Source organism: Amborella trichopoda, chromosome 3 (genome assembly GCF_054954075.1).
Source record: "Amborella trichopoda isolate Santa Cruz 75 chromosome 3, AtrichopodaSantaCruz75HAP2 v2.0, whole genome shotgun sequence".
Taxonomy (NCBI): Eukaryota; Viridiplantae; Streptophyta; class Magnoliopsida; order Amborellales; family Amborellaceae; genus Amborella; species Amborella trichopoda.
Window position 1 is genome coordinate 28616086 of NC_142338.1, and position 26860 is coordinate 28642945.

The 26860-nt window shown below is 35.3% G+C and overlaps 1 protein-coding gene across 2 annotated transcripts; it reads right to left on the minus strand.

The window, feature by feature from the left end:
- HDA6 (histone deacetylase 6) lies at nt 1-26860 on the minus strand. 2 transcript variants are annotated; one of them, XM_006840772.4, is made up of 7 exons: nt 26545-26860; nt 25448-25690; nt 22607-23047; nt 22116-22258; nt 13207-13297; nt 9812-9954; nt 1-475 (listed from the first exon to the last, which is right to left on the minus strand). In XM_006840772.4, exons 1-7 carry the CDS (start codon nt 26830-26832, stop codon nt 346-348), a joined length of 1479 nt encoding a protein of 492 aa, XP_006840835.1. In that variant the 5' UTR covers nt 26833-26860; the 3' UTR covers nt 1-345. The 2 variants fall into 2 exon arrangements, with proteins under 2 accessions (XP_006840835.1, XP_020520768.2); XM_020665109.2 differs by lacking the exon at nt 13207-13297 and having other exon boundaries at nt 26545-26758.

The window sequence follows — 26860 nt, forward strand, 5'->3', positions numbered from 1 at the left end:
TTTACAACCTTCACCAAATATGCATACTCAGACAGAATTATTTACACCTTCAGGTTGTAATAACAACTATATCATCTCAGTGATCCCTTGTTCCAAGTAATTAAACGAAAATTTTCAGTGAACCATCAAGAGAGAGAGAGAGAGAGAGAGATTTACAAGTCTTACAAGCCTTCTCTGCTCCCTCTAATAATCCTTAATCCAAGAGCCACAAAATTGTGTTTTTGGAGATGCTAATGGAGAACTCCCGATTCTTTCATATGTAGGATACTTCAAGTGACCATATTCACTATGAAGGTCCTCCAAATTAACAGTGATTTATTGAAACTTTAGCAGAAAGTCGAGCTTTCACTCCGTGCTTTCATCATTCTCGTCCGTCTCATCATTCTCTCCTTTCTCATCTAGCGCATCCGGCATTTCAGTTTCTTCATCTCCTTGTTTCTCATTTACAGCAGTCTGGGTCTTGGTGGTTACCCTCCTGTGTTAACATTTTTACAAAATCAATATGAGAGAGATAGAGAGAGCAACAAAACAAAGTGATAGCCACCCTTAACCAGAATTTGGTGAGAGAGAGAATCCAATGAAATAAAATGATATAGACCCTTCGATAGAATCATGTTATAGAGAGAGAGAGAGAACGGGAGAGAGTCCCAATAGGTGAAGCCTTGTTTAACAGCCTCCAATCTATGGGTACTTAAGTACACATAAAATTTAGAACTACTCTAAATAAAAAAAATTTAGACAATGATTTACTTGATAAGGTGGTGAAAAATTTAAAATCTAACCTCATATCTTCACATTAACAGTCACAGTTCATGTCCACCATCTAGCGGATGAGGAAGATCAGGACGTGTCATGCTTCATGAAGGGCGGGGTCTAATATGATCATTTCTCATATATAAATATTGCTTATTATAAAATATAAAAAACTTCATTTTAGTAAATGTAAACTTACGAGAAACTAACTAAAATAGTAACAGATGATTTTATCATTAGTATCTAAAATTATCTCTAATACACAAGTGTCTTAAGGTTTCTAGAGTCTTATTGAACTCCGATGCGGCCTAGCAAGTTAAGACCAATGTTGACCCCGGACTAGTGACCGAACCAGTAAGGGCAACGGCTCAGGACCAGCTGAACTAGACTGGTTCGCTGGTCTAAGAAATTAAACAATTAATAAAAAAGTAAAATAAGAAAAATATAGAAAATTACCAATGTTGACCCCAGACTAGTGACCGAACCAGTAAGGGCAACGGCTCAGGACCAGCTGAACTAGACTGGTTCGCTGGCCTAAGAAATTAAACAACTAATAAAAAAGTAAAATAAGAAAAATATAGAAAATTATGGAAAATAGTAAGATTTTTAAAAATAATAGAAACAAATATAACTCTTAAAGCAATAAAGAAATACTCATTAATAATACAATAACTCAAATTTGTAAAGAAGGCACAAAACAAAAAGCTCACAATATAATATAAAAAAACACTAGTCATGAACCACAATCGTAAGTAGGGAGAAAATAAGTACACCACCAAAGTCCACAACTCTACAACTTGCAACCAATAGGCCGAAAAAGCTTGTTACGATTAAAATATTATGAAACCCAAGTGATATAATACAAATATCAAAATAATTAATAACCTTACTCATTTCAATTTTCTTGCTCATCATTGGACTCCTCAGTGTTGACCTCTATACCTATGACGAAGTTTACATATTATTAAAATAGATACAAACTTACATTCTTAGAGTGCATAAAAACCTCAAACATAAAATTATTAAATTTAAATTTGACTTTCTTATGGCGGTTTCATCTCCATTCAATTATGTAGGATGCTCTTCAATACCTTTAAGAGCAGACCTCTCTTTTTCAAGAACCCACTCTTTCACAACATCGATCCTCTCCTATATTATAATTTATAGTTAAATAATAAATAATTAATAAAATAGACTACCTAGGAGGATTGTACCATGAGAGGCAATTACTAAAGGTCATCCAAATACTCCGGATGCATTCTAATATTGGTACAACTCTCTCTCAATCTTCACTTACATAGGCGTTTCAGAATATAACGTCACCATGGTATGCAAGCCCCCCCAAACTGCTAGATGGGTTGAAAATATGTCTCATCTTTTATCAATAATGTCTTAATACTTATCATATTGGGTCCTTCTGCTAAAAATGTTTTTGCTATAGCTTCTTTGGCCATATCCATAGCCTCATATGTGTAAGCTAAAAACATTTTTGCTATAGCTTCTTTGACCATATCCATAGCCTCATATATGTAACCCATGGCAAGTTTAGAATCACTGTCCACAAATATCAGAAAACCTTAATCAAGGGCTCTATAATTCGAATTACATTTTTAACACTAGCCCAAAAATGATCATTTAAAACTGAATTCGTTGTATCATTCCCACTAGTCTTCTTGACCCATATAGAATCCCTCCAACCAGTTGATGTAACCATGGCTCTCAGGCCATCCATTTGATTCAACATTCTCTGTAACGTGAGGAAATTAGTAGCGAAGTTATTGTGGGCCTCATTAACTCATTATTTGTATACTCCCTAATAAGATTGAGGACAAAGGAGTAGTTATAAATAAATTTTGTAATATCCTTTGCATTCTCTATAACTTCTTTAACATAATCTCTCTTCCCTATATCCTCTAGTATCAAGTCTATACAATGGGTTGCACAAGATGTCCAAAAGATTGAGGAGCAATGAGCTTGTAGCAAATGCGCCCGACGGCAAAAGTTGGCTGCATTGTGTAATAAACTGAACCAAATTCTTTGGCCCCACTTCCTCAACAACATCCTCAAATAAGTCAAATAATTCTTGCCCGGTCTTAATTATGCCAAAGGCATCTAAAGATCAATGTTTCCTTGTGACAATACTCCAAAAAAATTAATCAATTGCCTATCTTGTTCATCTTTCCACCCATCAGCCATGTTAGAATATCCATATGTCTCTCATATTGCCCTATATTTGGCTATGGACCTTTTGACATCTTCCACAGTCTTCTTTAACAACTTAGTCCTACAATCATGATAGAAATGGCCTTTATACCCTGCACCTAATGATCCAACATATGGTGGAAATGGACAGATTTGAGGATATAGGAAAGGATAGCACAATGATACATCCACCAGACTACAGACAAATCTACTCTCTTTATAGCTTTTACTCCCCAAGCAATACATTTTTAAGGGTTTCTGATCTCATCATAACTTTTTAAGGGTTTCTATGCTATTTTGCATCTCATACATCACGAGAGCGAACTTTGATACTTTTGGCCACGATTCCTATCTTTTGAGACAAATGCTCATTAACCCCATGTATTCTCCCTCCTTTTATTGGTTTTAAACCATATATGCAAATATTTTCCAACTTGAGAACATTTTTTTCCTCTATTAGACCCACTTGAAGACTTTTTTTCTCCAAATCAAATATCAAAGTCTCCAGTCTCAACCACGAATAGGTAATAACAATCTCCTACAAAGTACAAACCATACCTAAAACCAAAATACCTACACCCACACCACAACACAAAGCACACCCTCACAATAAGTGGAAAATTCTGGGAAAAAAAGAATAATAAGAAATTCCTTGAAAAAATAATTACAAGAAAATGTAAGATAATGCAAATAGCAACAAAAGTGCAAAAAAAAAAAAAAAAAAAAAAAAAAAAAGCTATTTTTTTAGTTTACTTTTTTATTTTCTTTCATCTCGGTATTTTATTTTTGTTTTTTGCATTTTCTCAATTTCTATTCTTTCTTTTTTGCATGTTCCAAAATAACTTTTTTCATTCTCTTATTTTTTTTTAAATTAAAAAATTCAAAGAATAAAAACAAAAAATTCAAAAATGAAGAAAAAAAAAAAGAAAATCCATTCCCTTCTTTCTTACTTACTTTTTTTAATTCTTTTTTCGTTTTTTCATTTTGATTTTTATTTTTTTACATTTTCCAAACCAAAATTAAAAAAAAAAAAAAGTTGGAAAAAATGGCACAAACATATTTTTATTTAGGTAATATTTCGATAGACTTTTACAAATTTGTAAATTCCCTTCAAATTTCAAAATAACCTAAAACAACAAAAAAAAATGAACACATTCCAAAATTATAAAACTCAAATTTCCCAAACCTAACAAGGCTAAAACATTATTTCATTATTTATTTTTGTATTTTCTGAAGTAAGCTATTAAATATTAAAGTAAACAAGAAATAAACTCACTTGATATGAAGCTCCGCTAAAATGTTGCCAAAATCTCACTTCCTTGGCCAGCAGTCACGCAATAAAGTTTTGGTGGGGTTCGCTTGATGAGAGAGAAAATATAGAATAAAAAACTCGAAGGTAGAAAGTAAAAAGTAAATTTTTCTCTCTTAATATTTATATTACAAAGCAAGATCTTTTATTAGCTTTTTTTGCTCTTATATACTTATAATAAGACCAAGTCAGGCTTATATTTTCCTCATTGAGAATGACAAAAGGGGGCCAAAAACGTCTTTTCTGGTCCCCATTTAGACCAAGCCAGTTCAATTTAGAACCAATGACCCAGTGGATCTAGTACATGGAATGGCTGGTGCACTGGTTTAGTGCCAGTTCAATATCATTCTTGGTTCAATCACAAGACCAAACCGAAAATGGTGCCGGTTCACAGATTGCTAGTTTGAACAGGCCGGTCCAATCCAATGCTTATAACATTAATTAAGAGGTGAGTAACTCTGCCAGATCCAAGAAGACAATAGGATTTGCAGTTGCAAAGATCCAAAGATTTCTCCATAGTGTTTTTAATGCCAATGTTTTTACTGAAGAGATCATCACAAGCGACGCAAATGGATAGGATGCTTGAATCAATGTTGTAAGAACCAGACCGGATCAGCCGGTTGGAACAAAAAACCAAAGAACCAGCATTCCGGTCCAGCAATTGAATCAGGAAGGATATTGAACCGGCACTAAATATTTGAACTGGATAATGTAAAAGGGGGCTAGAAAAGGCATTTTCCGCCTCCTTTTGTCGTTTTCATTGAGAAAAAAAATGGCCAAAATTGGCCATATTATAAGGGCGAAAAAGGTAACAAAATTTGCTCTATAATATGAACATTGGGGTTATATAAGAACGACAAGGGAGACACGTAGCAAAATATTTGCGCGTCATTATTATTGAATTAATGACATGGCGCCATTCGCACTAACGCCAACGCCAGTCCAAAAGTGGCCAGAACTCTTATGGTCCGAAAATTACACAAAACCGATAGAACGACGGGTAATACATTCATTTAAGGACGATATGGCATAAAAGACTATGAGCATGGTCAAATGCTCCAACGTTCCCTCTCCTATGATGTGATGCAAAACAGTATTGAATATCACATGACCGAGAAGAAAAAGAGGCAAATAATTGATGACGAGATCAAGAATCCCTACCCAATCCCCCATGGAGGAGTATTTTGATATTGAGGAGGGAGAAGAGGAGGCTGGAAGCCCCCTCAAACTAGAGGGAGACATGGGGAAGAGCCTAGTCACCACAACTTTTAGCGACTAGTAGCAAGCTAAGGGCAAGAAGGCAAGGTCAAGGTAGGATAGGGGCTTATTTCCAACCAAGGACAACACCAAGCTCCTAGCCAACTATAAAAAATGTATTGGTTGGGGATCTAGCTATAGAGAGAGAAAATGGATATATCATTGTGCTATCCCTTTCAATGCCTTCAACTCCGTCTATATCCAAAGTATGTTGGAAGCAGAGGATCTGTAACGAGATCCTATCATGATTCTACGACCAAATTATTAAAAAATATCATAGAAGAGATCAAAGGGTCCACAATCAAATATAGGGCAATATGGGGGATATATGGATATCCCATCAATGGCAGATGGGTTGAAAGATAAAAGACATAGGCAATCGAGACCGGAGAAGAGATCAAAGGGTCCACAAATATAGGGCAATATGGAAGATATATGGATATCCTATCAATGGCAGATGGGTTGAAAGATAAAAGAAATAGGTAATCGATTGATTTTTGGTGTACTGTCACAAGGGAACGGTTTTATTAAGGTCCATAGATGCCTCTGACATAATCAAGACTGGGCAGTCATTATTTGAGTTATTTAAGAATTGTTGAGGAAGTGCAACCAAATAACATGGTTTAGTTTACTACAGACAATGCAAACCAATTACTCCCTTGGAGGCATTTGCTACAAGCTCATTATCCCTCTATCATTTGAACATCTCGTGCAGCTCATTGTATAGACTTGATGCTAGAGGATATAGAAAAGATGGATTATTTTAAAGAAGTTGTAGAGAATGTAAAGGATATTACAAAATTTATCGATAACCACTCCTTTGTCCTGAATCTTATGAGGAAGTACACAAATGATAGGACATTAGTGAGGCCAGCATTAACTAGATTTGCTTTTGATTTCTTCGTATTAAAAAGCATGTCGAATCAAATGGATGGCTTGAGAACCATGGTTATACATCAGTTGCATGGAGGGATTCTATATGGGCTAGGAAGACTAGCTAAAAAGAGATGGGGTTCACTTTTAAGTAATCATTTTAGGACTAATGTTAAAATGTAACTTGAATTATAAAGCCCCTAGTAAAGGTGTTGAGAATTGTAGATTGTGATTCTAGGCTTATCATAAGTATACATATGAAACTATGAATAGGGCCAAAGAAGCTATATTAAAAACTTATAAGTAGAGGAGGACCCAGTATGAGAAATACTGTGACATTATTGATGAAAGATGGGATGGGCAGTTACATCACCCTATACATGCAATTACAAATTATTTCAAAGCCTAATTTTTCTATAACAATGACTCATTTTCAACCCATGTTGCAGTATTGAGGGGCTTGCATACTGTGGTGGAGAAGTTATACCTTGAAACACATACGCAAGTGAAGATCGGAAGAGAGTTGTGCCAATATCAAAATGCATCAGGACTATTTGAGGGACCTTTAGTAATTGCCTTGTGGTACAATTCTCCAAGATAATCCATTTTATCAATTCTTTGTTAATTACATATTAATTATAATGTAATACATTTGTTCTTGTGTATCTCTAGTTCTCTAATCTAAATTAATTATCACATTCAGCAGCTTGATAGGAACAATTTGATGGAGAAGTTCCCATCCTTAGGATTTTTTCTATCCATATTCTAAGCAAAACTTGCAGTGAAAGTGAGTGAGAGGAATTGGATTGTTTTCAAACGCATCCACACTACTAAGTGAAATAGGTTGGAGCACAAAAGGCTAAATGACTTGGTTTTTGTGCAATACAACTTGAGATTGGAAGAGAAGTAACAAACTCTTGTTTACTTTATTTATCATTATGTATCTATTAATTATAAAATTCTGGTGCTACTTCTATTTATTTTTAGAGCTTTGGAATGTTATATTGTAGGACCGAGGGTAAAACAATGCCCTTAGATCCAATTGACTTGAAGAGGATTGATATTGTGGAAGAGAGGGTTGTCGAGAAAGAGAGGCATGCTCTTGAATGTATTAAAGAGCATCTAGATAAGTGGATGGAGATGGAACCACCACAAGAAGTTAAAATTTAATTTATTTTTAAAAATTTTATGCACACAAAGAACGTAAGTTGTATCTTACTTAATAATATGGAAACTTAATATTAAAAAAAAAAAATATGGAAACTTTCTCATAGGTGCAGATGATGATAATTTAGAAGTCAAAACAGTGGAGCCCAATGATGAGCAAGGAGATAGAAATGAAGTTGATGAAGCAGACAATTGATCATTTTGACACTTTTATTATATCCTTGGATTATGTCATATTCAAATAGTAACAAGATTTTAACGCCTATAGGTTGCAGATTGTGGAGTTACAGACTTGTGGAGGTGTACTTATTTTCTCCCCACCTATGATGGTAGTTCATGATTAATGTTTTTAATATTTTATTATGAGCTTTTTGTTGTGTCATCTTTACAAATATGAGTTATTATATTATTAATGAGTATTTCTTTATTTATATTTGCTTCTAACATTTTTTTTATTTTTTCTTAATTTTTTAGATTTTTCCTATTTTTCCATAATTTTTTTATGTTTCCAAATTTTCTTATTTGATTACTTTTTATTAATTATTTATTTTCTTAGTCCGGTCTGGCTGGTGAACCAATCCAGTTCGGCCAGTCCAACTGAACCAATGCCCTCACCGATTCAGTCATCGGTTCGGTCCTGACAACATTGGCCTAGATACAAGATATGTCACTAGCTATTGCACATTACTGAGAGATTCACTTGTTTCTTGGTGAAATAAGAAACAAAACTATAATAGTTCAATCCCATGCAGAAGCAAGTATCATGCTACGTCCAATTTGAGCATCTGGCTCTAAATGCTATTATAGAACATTAAGGTGCATAATTCATTGCCTACTCCTCCAATGACATGATGTTAGGACATTTCATACTTCTTTTACTCTAATTAATTAATGAGTGACCAAATATGCAATAGCTGTGATAAACTTGATTGCATCACTAGTCTGCCTCATGACACTTCCTAAAACAGGTGGACATTGGTAAGCGGTTGACAAGAAGTAAGATATTGCTTATGTCCATCGATGCTCCAAGTGGAAGAAGACCTTGAAGGATATTTATACATTTGAAAAGAAATGCATGTTCAACAACGAATCTAGACCAATCATTTGGTGAATTTCAATATCTTAGCCTTTACAAACTCAAAATCATTTTTTCTTTTTTTAATATTATTTATTTAATGATAATAAAGCCATCTACAAGAATTGAAAAAAAAATCCTTCTAAGGCCTAGATCTAAGCATCTTATCAAAATAGACGGCCTATGTTAATTGAGCCAAAAAAATACTTTCAAGGTTGCGTTTTCAAATTTTTCTTTTTTGTAGTTGTTCATTAGAATGAAAAGAGTATATATTTTAAAATTTGGATAAAACAAATAGCCCTAACATGGATTTTGAAGATTGTTGCATTATATTACTATACAACCGTTGCATGAAATCACTGCACTTATCTGCATTGTTGTATGTCATTTTTCTTTTTTTAGGTGCACTTGGTCATCATAACCATAGAAATATATTTTAGTGAGCTTGATCAAATTAATCAGATTGAACCTTTTTGATATTTACATATATTATTGTACATTCATATGTTACCTAAGAGTTTCTCCTTGTGGCTTTAGGCCATTTCGACCATTCTAATATTGCAAGTAAATTTCTAATCAACCTTAATAAGTCAATGGGGAGATTTATTTGTCCAAATTTCCGTCACATTAACAAAAAATGTCCTTCAAATGCCACTGGTTCTCTTCTAGGTACTGGATTGTCGCACATATATATAGATGGAAGGAGAGACCAAACTCAAAAATAGAAAAATATCAGAATATACAGAAGTGCATTCCTAGTTACAACAAATATCCAGAAACAATAAACAGTGAGATAAAATTCTCTTTCTTAATCAATGAATACTGGATGGGAAAATAAGCTCTTTGCAATTTATAGAGAAAAAAGGCTTAGACAAGAGTAAGGAATATCGAGACAATTGAAAGCAGAAATGAGACTGAAGTGTAAGCACCATTGGGCTCAAATATCGGAAACCCCAAAATGGTATGTGACTGGTGAAGAAGATCAAAAGAGTGGACATAGTTCAAAAAAATTTTGGTTATTAGACAAAATGATTCCTTCTTCATGAACTCAAATAGGTTTCCCTTAAAGCAATAAATATATTAGACAACAAAACAATCAAAACAAGAGAGAAGGAAATAATCATATTTCCAATATAAGAAGTGAATAGATATCGTGAATAATACAGTATTATTACCTTGCGGGAGAATTCCCAACAGATTGGTCACGATCATTGGCATCATTTTCTCGAGGCCTTTGATCTTCCTCTGATTCAGATGCACAATAATCTCCATCCCATATGCGCCGACACTTAGGTCTGCGCTCCAAATCTTCTTCCTCCTGAATTGTCATCAATCTTATTATGTATTGACAGGGAAGGTGACCAACTATATTTTCGCAAGAAGTGTCCTTTTCTATTACCAATTTTGTCCTTTTGGTTTTCTAACCCTTTTGACCCGGTGGTATTTGTTTTTTTTGCCATTTTTCTCCTCATTTAAATAAGAAAAATATTGAATGTGCTTATCCATACCTTGCAAGAGATTCCCAATTCTATGAACTTTGTGTGTGTACTTATATTTTATTTCTATATAACATCTCATCTCACAAATAACGCGGTTCAAACCTTATCTAAAATACCTAACTGCCTATTTCCATGCACTCTCTCATACCTCTCTCCACGCACTTTTATATTATTTTCAAACTATAATTTCATGCCACAAATAAAGAAATTCATGCCTTACCTAAAGTACCTAAAATATCTTAAATTTATTCCACGCACCCTCAATTTACTCTCTCTCTCTCTCTCTCTCTCTCTCTCTCTCTCTCTCTCTCTCTCCGTGGGGCTTTTCACCCTTTAAGCTAGGAAACTCTTTATATATCTTTCTCACCAAATCTAATCCTTATCTTATACAATTTCAACAAAGAAACCACATTAATTATCATAATTTTATGGTTAATATCCATATTTTTTGAGAAAAGTTCTACCTCCCACTAATAATAATTATAAAATACTATAATGTCATATAAATCATAATTATATTATGTAATATACATATGCTAATTATTATATCATTTATTATTCAATAACTATATTGTAATTACACTGAAATATTAATATTATATCCAGATTATATATTTGTATTTTATAATGTATATTTATAATAATTAATTTAAATTCAGTGTAGTCTCATAATAATACTTACATGAATTTATTGTACTAGTATCAGAAATATTTGTAATTTAATTATGTTTTTAATCATTATATAATATTAGTAATTAACAACAATGCATATAATTTGAACTAATAATAATTTTTAACAACAATGAATGTAATTTGAACTAATTATAATTCTATTAAGTATTATAATAATCAATTACTATGATAGTTATAATTTTATGTAATAACAATAGTAATGATTCTATTAAAATAGTGCACCAATATGGTAATTAGTATTATGATCATTATATTTATATTAATTGAGAATGATAAAAAGAAATTTATTGTAATTCTTAATAATTAAAACTAATATACACAATCTTAATTATTACATATACAATTACCAAATGAGATTTTATACTATGAGACCATTTACCATTGTTACAAGGAGATCACAATCAGCCCTAGCCATTAGGATGTTAAATTAGATGGCTTGGGGTGTATCACAAAGTTTGAGAAATTTAGTTTCATGACCTTTGAATCTAGTCAATGACACACTACCACCCGATTTAAAATCTAATGGACAAGAGTGATTGTGATCGCTTTGTACTAGAAGTAAATGGTCTCTTTGTACAAATTTCCTACTAGATTTACAAATATATAATAACAATTACTATGTAATGTATAAAACAATTATAATTAGTGATTATAGATTATTATGAACTAAATCTAAAAAGCATTATAAAGTTTTATTAATTATAAAGTTATATTAATTATAAAGTTTTAACAATCATATTAATATTATATTAATTTATATAAAATATTAATATAATCCAACCATACTAATTATAGAATATTATTATTGTTACATAATTATAATATTATAATATAACTATAACAATAAAATGATGAAATTAATGTTTTAATAATATAATAATAACCGTTGGTTTTTTTTTTGAAATGTGTAAACCATTTTTATAATGTTTAAATAAAATTAGCATATTCAATGTAATTTATAATGTAAATTATCACATTGTAATTTAATAAAAATTAATACATAATTACTTTAATAAATATAACAATAGTAATTATGTAATATTATGAAACAAATACTATAATAGTAGTGGATAATATTGTTAATATTATGCATATATAGAACTTTTATTATAGTATAATTATTTATAATTTCCACAGTAAATGTACTATACTATGCATTGTAATATTGATAATTTTCTAATTATAATTACAAAATAATATGATCCGTAGTTGTTAGTTAGATTGTATTGTATGGATACAATTTTATTTATTTTTAATACAATTGAACTACAAAAGTAGCACTACAATTTCTAGTGCATGACTTTGTTTCTTATGATGGTGAATTTGTTTCTTCATATTTTTATTTAATAATTTTTATGTAGAGTTTCATGATTGCATGTTGAACAATGAGAGTGTATGAGTTATTTGACAATGTTACCTTAAAGAGTTTTATTTAGTTTTTTGTTTGTTGCATTTGTTTTTGACCACCGTGCATATAATACATTTTCTAATAGAAAAAATTACATATAACAATTATATAATTCAATGTCATTAGAATTCTAAGTATTATATGATTATCATTATTATACATGTAACAGTGTTTCAAAAAGCAAACTGCCCAGCACCTAGGCGGTCCAGAAGGCAAGGTATCTTCGGGCGCTCGCCTCAACCCGCCTAGGTGCCCGCCCGAGCGGCCGCTCAGGCCTGCGCCCCGCCCAGGGGTGAAAATGTCGATCATTGAGGCCATTTTTTGGTCATTTTTTTTAATACTAAAGATGTAAAATTGTCGGTTTTAGGTTTCAAAGGAACCTAAAACCCATTAGAAGCTATTTTAGAGAGAGAAAAAATGTCTATTTTTACGATCATAATCATTTCTACAAAATCCATTGATTTTATTTTTTGTTCTCTATTTCCAATGTCTACCATGATTAACAGCGTATTTCATGTTCTTTAATTCTGCATATAAATTGATTCACAAGGAGTGACAATGTCCTGGCCGTGGATCCTATAGGGCCACCCCGAGCCAGAGCTCACCCGAATAGACCCAGAGAACAAAAAGAAAAGAAAAAAAGGGCAGAACCTGTCATGGCCCTGGCCTAGGCCTAGGCCCAGGCCCGGCCCAGCTCGTCCATTGGGCCATAGTGGCCAGGTCCTAGTCCAGTCCTTAGCCACATTTTGTGGCCTAGGCCCTAGTTTATTAAGGGCTACGCTGACTAGGCCATTGCCAACCCTATTCACACCTAGCATAAAGATAGAAAAATCATTATATTTTAATTATTCACTATAACTTATCTTAGAAAAAAACAGTTATATCAATATTACATTTTGTATAACCATGTATTGAGATCAGCGAAGCAGGTGAATTCCTTGTGCACAAATGAGGAATAGCAAAGGCTCACCTCCTCAGGAAGATCAAAATTGGGAGGTCTACTATGAAATGGCACACTAGGTACATGTTGTACTCTCGATAGCTGCTCCAGCAACACAGCCCTGAAAATCCAGGTGATAGCCAGAAAATTAGATTAAGCAATGGATGTGAGGCTTTTTATGTAGCTGATTTTTTAAAAAAACAGCAATCAAAAGCTGGATTTTTATGATAAGTATCAATTTTTCCTTCTTGTTCAAAGGATCGGCTGATTTTAAAAAAATCGGCCAACTAAATCGGGGTCGGTCACTGCCCGATCCCGATTTGTCCCAATTCCGACAGTCATGTATTCTGAATTTTTTTTTCAGTACACTAATTGACCGATTTTTTGAACTAATCGGTACTAATCGGCACAAATGGGCCAATTAGTTTTTTTCAAAAAATTGCCCGATTGTGCACTATTCCAATGTGACTTTTGAACACTGTCATCTATTATTGTAAAGATTGGTGTGGGCTCTATTATTGTCCATTTTCTCTTCCCAATGTTGTGAAAAGACCTTGTGAAGAATCTCCATCATTGAGATGGAGATTTTTGTGCTTTGTTGGGTTCTCTTTCTCTCTCTCTTACTCTCTCTCTGTCTCTTTCTCTCTCTCCCTCTCTCTATCTGTTGGGTTGGGGCAGGTCCCTATCCCAACCTCTCTCTCACCCTCTCTCTCTCTCTCTCTCTCTGGAACTATTGGGCAGGGGACTGCCCAACCTCTCTCTCCCTCTCTCTCCCTCTCTCTCTCTCTAAATGTTGGGGCAGGGACCTGTCCCAATCTCTCTCGACCCCAATGTCTCTCTCTCTCACTATTTGGTTCTCTTTCTCACTCTCTCACCTCTCTTCTCTCTAACTGCTGGGGAAGGCCTGCCCCAAAGTCTCTCTCATTCTCTTTCTCTCTCTTTAATGAGTTAAAGTTTGGGTGCCTAAACAATATTACTTCAGGTGCCTAAAATTTTTTTTCCGATATCCAATTATGCCTATAATATATTTTTGTTTTGATTTTTTTATATGACAATATAAATAAACAATACATGTAAATTCGAAATATTTTTTATAATTTTTTACAAGTTTTTGGGATTTTTTTTGGATTTTTTTAGATTTTTTACCAAAATTGCATTTTTCTGGAAAAAAAGGGGGTACTAATTGGCCGATTTAGTTGGAATCGGCCCGACTAATCGGATCGGGCTAGGACCGACTAGTCGGCCAGATCAGTTGTTTTGAACACTGTTTTTCCTTTAAGCTAACAAATAGAAAGTCGTAATCATAAAATTACTATAGCATAAAGAAGATCATTTTGGTTTTGTGCTGTTTGTCTGGTTTCCTTTCCTTTTTGACGAGTAAAACACGTGCTCCTAACATGCCAAGAATCAACAAACAGGTCTAAGCAATACACTCAGAGAATTGCAGTGAAGAGTCCACTAGAAAAAGCATCAAATGATATAAGAGGAAAAAACAAGTCCGAAGTCCATTTCTATAGTAGAAGAGAGTGGGTATACCCTTTGAAAAGCATCTCACAAGCACCTAGTTGAGAAGCTTGCCACAAAAATAATTGCAGCAAGGTTCCACACATGCACAGGAAAGGGAAATGACGGATTTCTGAATATTGAATAATAAAAAACAACGCAAACTAAGATGCCCAAATATAGATATGGTTGCAGCCATGAATATGGGGAGAATAGACACAATTCGGTATTTCCCTAAATCCAGAGTAAGGATACTTGTATCCTATCTAAAATATTGCTACATATGTACTACAAATGATCATGACACATATTATAAACATATAATAAACATATATTGTATATAGATATTATATTTTAGCAACATCACATTCAAGTTCTCAGTAGATATTTTAGCAAATGGAAAATATCATGTTTCATCCCCTTAAATCTCGGGGTTTCAAAATAAATTCAACACTAATTCCATCTCAGGCGCCGTTCTGTTTTCCTGCTCCTTATATCCAACCCCGTTCTGTACAACTTCCCCTATCTTTTATTATTTGTTTTCCAAAATAGCCCCTTTCAATATTCTAATTCTCCATCTCTAGAATCCTCTCTCCAAACCCTATATTTCTCTCACATTCCAACAGTGAGTAGTGCAGGAAATCTCTTGTAATTGTAAAGTGTTTTTCTCTGTGCCATAAAAAGCAGCGAGTTTAAGATGAGAAAGAAGACAAGGGGTCCCACTCTCTGTATCCTTAATAAGCACCGGCCAAAAAAGCAGAGTTGGGAAGAGAGAAATATAATGATAGATAGGTAATGAAGAGGGGTTGGTTTTCTTTCTGTAGAAATATGAAGAGAGCGGAAAGGGAGAAGAACTTGGGGATAAGTGAAAGCCTGGGGAAGAAGTTTTTTGTGAACCTGGAAATGGTGTGGCTCTCGGTGAAAGTGGAAATGAAGAGGTAAATGGAAACCAAAAGGAAAGCCAGAGTGCAATATAGAGATAGGGTTATGTTTCTAATTGGAATTGGGTCCTGACCAGACAGCAAACCATGCTGACTTTGAAGTAGGGACTATTTCGCTACTTTTGCACAAGATCAATCTCTCCTATATCCCATTGAGTTGTTTACACGACATGGGTCTCTTTCTCTATAGAGGCTTTTGCACTAGAAACATCTCTTTATAGAAGATGAGCCTCCCTCTCGAGGGGTTTTGCAGTCTCACTCTAGCCTTTGAACAAGACCGGCTCTCTCTCTCTCTCTCTCTCTCTCTAGAGGCCTTTTGAAAGAGGGGTCTCTCTCCATGTAGAGTGACTCTGCAAAACCATTGACCTTTCCTAGAAACTTCCGGGATGCCTCAGTTAATTCTGAATTCCACCTCATATAGTTTGAGAAGGGAGATAGAGAGAGAGAAGGCTCATACCCAAGATGGGTCTTTATACTAAAGGCCCCATAGCTCATGAGCATGTCCTCTTTCAAGAGAGAGAGAGAGAGAGGAGTCATTTCTTTGTGATATTTATATCATGCGGGCCTTCTATGCAGGATGTCCCTAGGCGCCTGTCCAGGGACCTTGGAATGCCCAGTGCCTAGCCCTAGGCGAGCACCCTGGGGCTACACCTGCATACAGGCAAAATGCCCCTCGGGTGGGGCATTCCTAACAATTTTCCCCCAAATAAAGCTGCCCCAGCTTTTTTTAATGATATGACTGAAGACTCCTGAATCTTCAAGTCTATTTTTTTTTTTTTCCTTATTTTCTCCCTTTATGTGCTTGGATTACACGATGGTACGGACTATGGATTATGGATTGTGATTGTGTTGTATTTTTAGTTGTACTAGTACTTTGGTTTGGATCATAGTTGTTGGAGACAGAGTGAGTCTATGGAGGATTATGGATAATGTGTATGGACCTATAATATGGAATGGTATGGAACTACAATGTCAAAGATTGGTATGGATTACGGTTAGGTTAATTGGCTATGGATTGAGTTTTTTTGGCAGTACCATAGTACTTTGATTTGGATTTGGCACGATTCCACATAAAAATGTATAAAAATGCCTGACCATGCATTTTTTATACAAAATTTGGTCTCTAGACACACCCTAGCCCCTGTTTAACCTAGGCAGCCATGTCCTTGGACACCTGCCTAGACGCTAGAGAAGAGAGATGGACACTACTGATGGCCATCGATATCCAAGACCCCAGGTCCGCCATACACATAATTTCTTAGTCGCATGTTTTGATCATACGACACTTATGGTTGATTTAGTATATCCAACCAGATTAACTTGGAGGTTGGCATTCACCATACTCACGCACACATCTTCAACTTTTAAAGGAAGATGGATGCAGGTGTAATTCTAAAGACTCTGCTGGTAATCAGCTCGTATACAAATCGTTTCAAACTCCAACCCAAAAAAGATGTTTCTCCGCTGTATATTGCATCTTACATGAGTTCTTATAAGAAAGAGAAGTAAAACTCAGCAAAAAAGAAAAGATGTTGTTCTTGTCCACATAGAAAAGTCTGTAATTTTCTATCTAAGTGAGCTTAAACCGCGTTCCATTTAAAAGAGATCTTGCCTTTGCCTTTGATAATCCTGCCACTCCTATTCGTCGAATATGGATGTGCTCGACACCACCAACTACAATCTGGAGTCTAAACTAAACCCTTACCCTTTACAAACCCAATAAACCAAAGGAGCAGCCGCCAAGATCAAAATCTAACTTTAAAATCACGTTCAAAGGCAACCTTGCACACCTCCTAGGCCCACACTTGGTGCTTCACTACTCACTATATTGGTGGTCGACACCACCAACTACAACTTGGAGCCTAAACTAAACCCTTACCCTTGACAAACCCAAGAAACTGAAGGAGCTGCCACCAAAATCAAGATCTACCTTTAAAATCCCTTCCAAAGGCAACCTTGCACTCCTCCTAGGTCCGACACTTGGTGCTTCACTACTCACTATATATTTTCATTTTCACACAAAATCCACAACTGCCACTCCTCTTTGACTAGTGGCAATGAGATAATGTACATTTTGGGGCAAGTTTGGACCACTGCGCTAGGAGTATTCGTAATATGACTATTATATAATACAGGAAAGAAGGGATTCCTTTCCCCCCGATATTTCTGTCAGTCCCTATTTTGGGAAGTTTTCCACACAAGTGGGGTTAAAAATGGGACGGATGCAAACATGTTGTGGAAATATTGTCCACACAAGCGGGGTGAAAATATGGTAAGAGTTTCTATTTAGTAAGCCATATGAATACACCCTTGAATTCTATCACCAAAAAAAATAAAGTGTACTTGGATTTCATTTGAATTTAAATCCTCTCACGCAAAACCATGGGCAAGATTGCCCATGTTTTCAAAACTAAATGCCAATGTCAATTTCCAAAGTGCAGCACTAAGTTTTAAAATACAAATGACCAGTATTGCAAGTCATAGAAGCAGAATGCAATATCCCAAAACAACCCCCAGCCCAGCCCCCCCGCCCCCTCTTCTCCCTCTAGCACAGTGTTTCAAAAAGCGGACCGCCCAACGCCTGGGCGGGCTGCCTAGGCAATTCTGGGGGCCTGAGCGCATTGCCCAGAACTAAACGGGAAAAAAAAAAGAAAACCCTGGGTGCCCAAGAATCCGCCTAGGCGGCCACCCAAGGCTTGCATTCCTCCCAAAGGCGGAAATGAGTTTTGGTAGGGGCATTTTTTGTCCTTTTTATTTTATACTAAAGGGCCAAATTTTTTGTTTTTAGGTTTATTTGTAACCTAAAACATATTAGAGATCATTTTAGAGAGAAAAAAACCCCAAAAAACCAATTTTTGGTGATTTCATTAGGATCGAAGGGTCAAAACATCATCCATTGATATTAGATTTAATTTGTGATATTTTATAAATCTATTGGAGGTTTTTTAGAAGATTTGGAGTCTTTAGAAGCATCTTTGAAGTGGAAGTTTAGCGATTGAGCAATCAAAGTAAGTGATTTTTTTTATTATTTGTATAAGATGTATTATTTTGAGATGTCTTCTTCGGGATATGATAGGAGTGGTGATCCCGGTTCGAAATATGGCTACAACCCAGATCCTAATGATAAAAATTGCATGAGATGCAAATTTTGTGAGAATGATACAAAAGAGGGCATAAACCGGTTCAAGAAACATCTTGCTGGTATCAGGGGGGATGTTGCCCTATGTAAAAAGACTACTGATGCTGTTAAAGAGGAAATAACCAATTTTTTGAGAATGGTAAAAATGAAAAAAGATGAGAAATTTGCCTCCATAGCAAAGATTAATATGGGGTTCAAGTCAGTTATGATGATGATGATAGTGATGAAGATGGGGAGGGATGTTAAGAGTTAGAACAATCCATTATTAGGGGAAAGGGAAAGGGAGTTGTAATTGGTTCTGGTTCTTGTTTTGGTTTTGAGAGTAAGAAGCCTCGAGTTAGAGGCCCTATGGATAGTTTTTTGCCCCGACCTAACCCTAAGGTTGCAGGAAAGAAAACAAAGAAGCAAACCACCATTGAAAATAGAATGAAGAAGAAAGAGAGAGATAGAGCTGTTTTTTATATTGCTACATGGTTTTACGAAGTGAGCATTCCTTTCAAAACCGCTCGCCTAAGAAGCTTCTATGCCTTGGTAGAGGCAATTGGCCAATTTGGGCCTGGGATGAAACCCCCAACCCCATATGAGCTTTCAAAGCCTCTTTTGAAAAAAGCGGAGCTTGTCACGAAGGATGTTGTAAAAGTTAAGAATGATGCATGGGCTCAATATGGAGTTTCTATTATGACTGATGGTTGGAGTGATAGGAAGAGAAGAAGTCAGATGAATTTGCTTGTGAATTGTCCTTTAGGGACTGTTTTTTTTTAGGTCAATCCATGCATCTGATTATACCCATAATGCCCATTACATATTCCAAGTTATAGAGAAGGGAATCAAGGAGGTTGGGGAGCATCTTGTTGTACAGGTTGTCACAGACAATGTTGCTCCTAATGTTGCTGCTGCTAATTTGTTGCGTATAGCTTATCCTAGAATCTTTTGGACACCATGTACAACACATTGTATAGACCTCATGCTTGAGGCTCTAGGCGGTTTAATCGAGATGTCAAATGCAGTGAAGAAGGCAAAGTCAGTTATAAATTTCATTTATAGCCACCATCTCACCCTCAGCAGGATGTGTAGATTTACAAAGAAGAAAGAGAATGTGAAGCTTGGGGTCACGAGATTTGCGACCTGGTACTTATGCCTAGATAGCATACATTCAAAGAAAGTGCGTTGAGGCAGACGTTTACCTCAGATGACTGAAGAGCATGCAAGTGGTCCAAGGATCAGGTAGGGAAGAAGGTGAGAGATATCATCCTTTCTAAGGCTTTTTGGCGAGGGGTGAAGGGCGTTTTTAGGTATTTTTTCCTCTTATCAAAGTTTTTCGCATAGTTGATAGTGACAAGGCTTCTATGGGCTACATATATGAGGCTATGGAAAAATACAAAAGAGAGATAGCCCAAAATTTCGATGATGATGAGAATTGCTACAAGCCTATTTGAGAGATTATTGATGAGAAGTGGATAGGCAGCTACATCGGCCATTGCATGCAGCTGGTTATTATTTGAACCCAGCTGTTTTTTATGTTGACAAGGATATTCACACAAATGATACAATTATGACTGGATTTATTAAGTCTGTAGATGTGCTAGTCCCTGATCTTGATATCCAGGATATTATATGCGTTGATGAGCTGATAAATTACAAGTGCTCATTAAAGTCTTTTGGGAGTCCAATGGCGAAGAGGGAAAGGACCAAAATTGATCCAGATAGTAATAATATTCTCAAGCTCATCAAGTTCAAGTAATCAAGTTTCATTTTTATAATTCTATTATTTATTTATGATTTAATTCTATATCTTTGCAGCTAATTGGTGGAGCCAATATAAATGTAGTTCTCCAAATTTATAAAAGTTGGCCATTCAGATCTTAAGCCTAACCACTTCCTCATCGAGTTCCGAACGCAATTAGAGTACTTTTGAAGGGGTAAGGCCAAAGGATAATTTGTATAATTATATTAATAATACATGAACTATATATATTATAATCAAATGAATTACATTTGATTTTGTTAGATTCATACAAAGAAAAGTAACTAGGCTCAATAACCTAGTCTATGTCAAGTATTATCGATTCTTGAAGGACAGGTTTGCTAAGAGAGATAAAAGAGACCCCATCAAATCAAAAAATTTGGACAATGTTATGACGTGGTTAGTTGATGAAGGATTCACATGGACATGGTCATAAATGCTTCAGGGACTTCAGCCGACCCTCTTAGGGCCACTAGATCTTTTGCACAGAGGATGAGGGTAGAGGAAGAGGAGGAAGAAGAGGCAGATTCAGAAGAGACGGAGGAGGACGATCAATATGTCGAGGAGGGTGACGACTCCGATGAATATGATGCAACTGCGGCTGACCCTACTTTTTATGATGATGAATGATGAATAATGATTAAACTTTAAACATTGATTGAAGATTCTTTTGAGTCTTCAAGTATTACTTTCATTTTTGTTTTCTTCCCCTTGGTTGTGTATTGTGGATAGTGGATTTGTAGTTCCACTGATTTGATATTTGGTAACTTTAGTTTGATAATTTGGCTGGTAAATTTTAAGTTTTAATTGGAAATGGACCGACTTATGGTTATGCATATGGAGTGTGTGTTAATGTGTAGTATACTTTAATTTTGATGTGCCCTAAATACCTAATTTTTATATTTTATATGATATATTTATTGTTAGAGACTGTAGAATCCTTTTTGGATTCAACTAGGCCGCTCAGGTTCTGGGTGCTCGCCTAGGCGCTGGACGGCCTAGACCCCCAAGCCACCTAGGACCCCCCTAGCGCTCTTTGAAACACTGCTCTAGCACATGCAATCCTCACCTAGTCAAAATAATAAATATAATATACATATGTGTAGTACTAATTCCTCTCACATAAGCACATCTAAAACTTCACGATATGTTGCAAACAATTGCAAACATCAAAAGCCCTCTAAATTTAGTTCTGAAAAATCTGAACATTTTAACTTTATCATAGTAGCATATTGTGAAGCACATCATCGTTGACATGCAGCCAGCGACACAGAAATTGAAGCACCAGAACTAACCAACAATGTATTCATCAAAAAGAAAAGTCTAACCAACAAATTAAATGATTTTAAATATGAAATCTGGTAACAGATTCTCCAGCAGCAAGTTTCCCTACTTTTATAGATTAGGATGCAAAATCTAAAATAAGTACTAGAGACAGATTTCCAAAGCAATTCAGCAAAATACGAGGAAGTATAACCATATAACTCCTGGCACATAAGCTGGGTGTGACCTATTTAGGTTTGTGGCAAAAGCATCTTTTGCCAGGATTTTGACTGTATTCAATAACATTTTTGAAGACACATTAATTAGAAGATAATAGCCAGGTAATTACCTGATTTTCTCGAGATCTTTTGGTGAGTTTTGATTCTCCATATTGCTTGGGTCAATATGTAGAGTGTAATCTGGACCGAAGTACTCATAATATTCATTGTAAGGCAAGCTGTTATCAGGTTCCACTCCTACTGCAACTGCAGTCTGCACCAAAGGATAAGTGCACATATGAATAGCCAATCAACCCATACCTGCACTAAAATTTTCTCTTTTTTCTTTTTCGCATGATTGATGCATTCAAAACATTGTCAAACAAGGTTACAAAAATATAATTATATAATTATAAGATATAACTACAAATCAGCACCAGTACAACAAAATTACAGTAGTGTTGTTTTATAAAATATGCATATTTACGGAGGATTTTAAAAAGGAGAAAAAGAGTCATCATCTTTCCAATGAGTACCAAATCCCTGCCCTCCAATGTTTCTTTTCCACATCGACCCACATTTTTGCAGTTTCCCTATAAAAAATCAAGGTACCACGCAATACCTCATAGCACCAACAACGAGCAACATTACGGATAGTATATCCACCCCCACCTAAAACCATCAGAGGGACATTGAAAGACCTTAGGAAACGGAGGCAATCTGCATGTCCACGAACTGACAAATTGAAGCACCCCAGCCTGTCCCCAGACAAAGAATCTGCCCCACATTGAAGAACCACAGCTTCTGGCTGATAAACCTCCATAACTTTTTGTATAACGGGTCTAAAAAGTCTTTGGAAACTCTCGTCATCCATTCCGTCATTTAAGGGAACATTGAGGGCATAATACTTCCCTTTCCCAAATCCTACATCCTTAAGATGGCCAGTTCCAGGGAAGTAATCGCCAAACTTGTGGAAAGAAACAGTCATGACTCTGTCAGTTGTGTAGAATGCCTCCTCCACACCATCTCCATGATGGATGTCAATATCCACATACAGAACACGCTGCCCAACAAGACCAAATCAAACTCATGTCCAAAGAGATAAATGTGGATCAGAGAGAAGTTATGCTGTAATAATATGTCACCTAGCCTTATTATTTTTTTGTTTTTTCTGTTTTTCTTTCGTGCCATTGTAGGTATGCATGTTGCAACAGAAATACAATAACAAGATAGAGTAAAAAGAACAAGGGAGAAGTTCGAAGCCAAAGAGAAACAGTGAGGGAATTGCACATACCAATCACAATAACAAAGGAATGGGCATAAAATCTCTGAGCACAAATGCAGGAACGAAATCAATTGTATAGAATCAAAAGCATAAGTAGTAGGAATTGTAGTTATCATATGCACATAAGTACGTATTTAGATGTTTGTGTGTGACTGGTCCATGATATCAATATCCAAGAAAAATAAATTCTATATAAGCAGACCAGATGTGTTTGTCCATAACTTTTTGGGAAAGTTGTCAAGAAAGCATAAGAACTAATGACAATGTGATATTCCATTCATGAGTATCACTAAATCTCTAACTAAAAGAGGAAGGAAAAAGGTTTTACCCACAGTTGAGTTGCGTGGCACTTGAAAATCTGCAACAAAAGCTATTTCCATATTCTAAATTATCTACAAATATCTGCCAAACATTGTTCTTTTTTAAAAAAGTTATGATAGGAGAATTGGAGCATGATGAAGTGATCAGATGCTTATGAATGTTATTGCTAAAGTACTAAAAAAGAGAGAATAGGGTTTAGCTAAAAAAACATAACGAAGAAAAAGAATAGATCTAAAACACAATCTTCTTGGCTTTGATGAATCGAGCAGATTCCATAAACAAAATGAAAAATTAAACAAATTAATGAAACAAGTAGAAGACTGAATTCATAAATAGAATAAAATACAAGTCATTCAATTTCAGAGTTTGAAAGACAAACTAGCATCAAGAAGATCATTTGATCACCATGGCTGGGAGTCTGATGAGAGAGATAAAAGGGGACTATGATGAAAGTTGCAATATATGGATGGTCAATAAGGGCAAGGAGAGGCATTATGGGAGTAAATGGGTTATCCTCCAACATTTCATAGTAATAAACATATCTACGCAAACACAATGCAAATGTATATCTTTCATGAGTACAAATATGGATTCCATAGCATAAAAGTCAGAAAAAAAATTCAATGATGATGCACAATCACAAGGGTTTGAGGTTCTAGGGTCGTCAACAATTTCAATCCATAGGCCAAGTTCATGGAAGCTATTTAACATGTTCAGGTAGTGTTATAGTCAAAACTCACTTAAAGAACCCTGGAAAGATCATCATCGACGCCAAATTATATTTGACAGAAGGAACATATGCGAAATGGGTTACTGATTCCATATATTAATGTTGCAGACACGTGATTTGAGGAATAGGATGTAGCATTACATGTGGAACAATTAGTTGTCCTCAAAAGTAAATAAGTTAGCGCCCAGATACATCAAATAGAAAGAAACAAAGAGAGGCATCACCCATTTGTAATTGAATGCAAGGTAACGAAGGAAGAAAGGGAGCCAATTGACAATCTAAAAGTACTTCCAGGTGCTACGATCCTGGTTCAAACATGGATGGCAAACTCATTGAAGTATGGACACCAATAGAAAAAGGACTAACAAACTAAACCCTAACAAAAGAGGATTCAACAGCAGAGTGCTGAGTACAAATAAAATAGTCTCTCAAAGGACATATGCAAGATCTTGGAAACCACAATCATATCTAACAAACACTTAAACTCCAAAATCATTCCAAACAAAAATTAAACTCCAAAATCATTCCAAACAAATGGGACAGTAAGACTTTAGAAAAGGCTTCATCTTAAGACTCTACTTTCATATCAAGAGGCATATTAAACTCTTCATAGATGGAATATTGAGATTTGGGTTCATTTAGATGCATAGGATACATCTGCAGCTCATGCAAAGTAAGATATGGGCTTTGCAGTAATCAATGGCAAGTAAGCTATTATGAATAGGATAGATACTCAATTAGTAGGCATTGAATGAATTTATGACACAATGCTGGGAGGAGAAGAGACATAAATGTGCTAACATTTTCCTCCAACCAACAACCAAAACTCATTCCTAAAGCTTCAAACCCGAAAGGTAGTCAAAGAAATAAACTACATGAATTATTAAAGACCTAATGCCATTCATCATAACTTGCATCAAGCCATTCACAGAAAGAACAATAACATGTTGCAAGTTCCCTCAAATGTATTCTCTAAAGCATATGCCTTTAAACAACAAAAAACCAAATGCCACCATATTAAAAATATTAAATAAGTAATTCACCAAGACAACTAACCAACAAAAAGTATGAATATTAGTCACCCATATAGACACACAGGCGAGAGAGAGGGAGAGATGGTTCCTTACACGGTGGACTTTCAACAGCTCCAAGATCCCCAACACAATATCATTCACATAGCAAAACCCTGATGCCTCACATTTCTTTGCATGATGAAGCCCCCCAGCCCAATTAATCCCAATATCTGCATCACCCCGATTCAATTTCACTGCCGCCCCAATCGAACCCCCAGCGGAGGCCCGGCAAAAATTGAAAATTCCATCAAACACAGGGCAATCCTCACCAACATTAAACTTCTTCAACTGCCTCATCTATACAAAGTCACAAAAATTATTATCAGAATTTTACTAGTTTCCTCATCAAATACCATTTTCACATCAATTATCAAATTTTCACTAGTAGCATTAAATAAAGATGTGAATAAATAATTAAATATAGAAGATGTAGAATTTATAAGGTAATGAACCATGAAATTTCTCTGTTGAGAATAAGGGATGGAAAACGAAAAAAAAAAAGAGAAAATAAACTTGATTTCTGAGGGACTCCTAATTCATCTACATTTAGGTGGGTGTATGAAAGTCCCTACCAGGTCTATAGAAGAGAGTGTACTTTCATAGGTGGGCGTATGAAAGTCCCTACAGGCCTATAGAATTTTTTTAATAGAAAGCACTACTTTGGAATTGAATTTCTTCACATGTTTAGGTGTTTTTATTCCTAAGGATGATCCATAACAACATCGAGGAAATAGTTGGCGATATTCTGAAAACAAATGGAGCCCACAAGGAACTCTTTCTATGGCTTTCTAAGTTGATTCAATTGTTTGAATACTTCCTTCTCCATCCAAGTTGTAGCAGAATTCAGATATGTATTTCAGCAGAGAAAGTAGTTAGACCACAAAGGATAACAAAATATAACACCCAACAGAAAAAACTGAAGAAGAAATCCATAAACCATCATCCATATCACCCAAACCATGAAACTAAAATCAACAATAAAGAAAAATAAAATGAAAGCCCCAACAAAATAGAACTCAAAAAAAAAAAAAAACGAGAGAAAGAAGAAAAAAAGATCAAATTAAACAAGAAACGAAAACATATTTCAGGAAAAATAAGTATATAGCATCAGAAAAGAAGAAAAAAGTGGAGCACAATTTTGAGAAACTCACCTGCTCGTGCTGAGTCTCAGGTGTAACAGTCTGCAAAAAGTTAACATAATCCTCAGAATGAAACTTCATTATATCATCTGTGTTGGCCAAGCAAGGCCTATTGATCTCCATGAGATGGTGGAGATTGTAATGAACAATGAGGTTATGGGCCATTCTGATTCTATGGGGCTTCATGGGGTGCCCTTGGCCATAGTAATAGTTACCAATACCGGGGTCATAAAAGTATGAGACCTTTCTCTTGACTGCGTCAGGGCCAGAAGAGAGTGCTATACCAGAAGACCTCTCCATTGTTGCAGGCCTCTCAAATGAATGAGAC

Excerpts from the sequence above, each read along its gene's own strand:
- HDA6 (XM_006840772.4), bottom strand. The coding sequence starts at position 26,832 with ATGGAGAGGTCTTCTGGTATAGCACTCTCTTCTGGCCCTGACGCAGTC. Across the intron at positions 23,048-25,447 it reads AGCTGTTGAAAGTCCACCGT|CGTGTTCTGTATGTGGATAT; the intron begins GTAAGGAACCAT and ends CTTGTTGGGCAG. Across the intron at positions 22,259-22,606 it reads CTCGTTGTTGGTGCTATGAG|ACTGCAGTTGCAGTAGGAGT; the intron begins GTATTGCGTGGT and ends CCTTTGGTGCAG.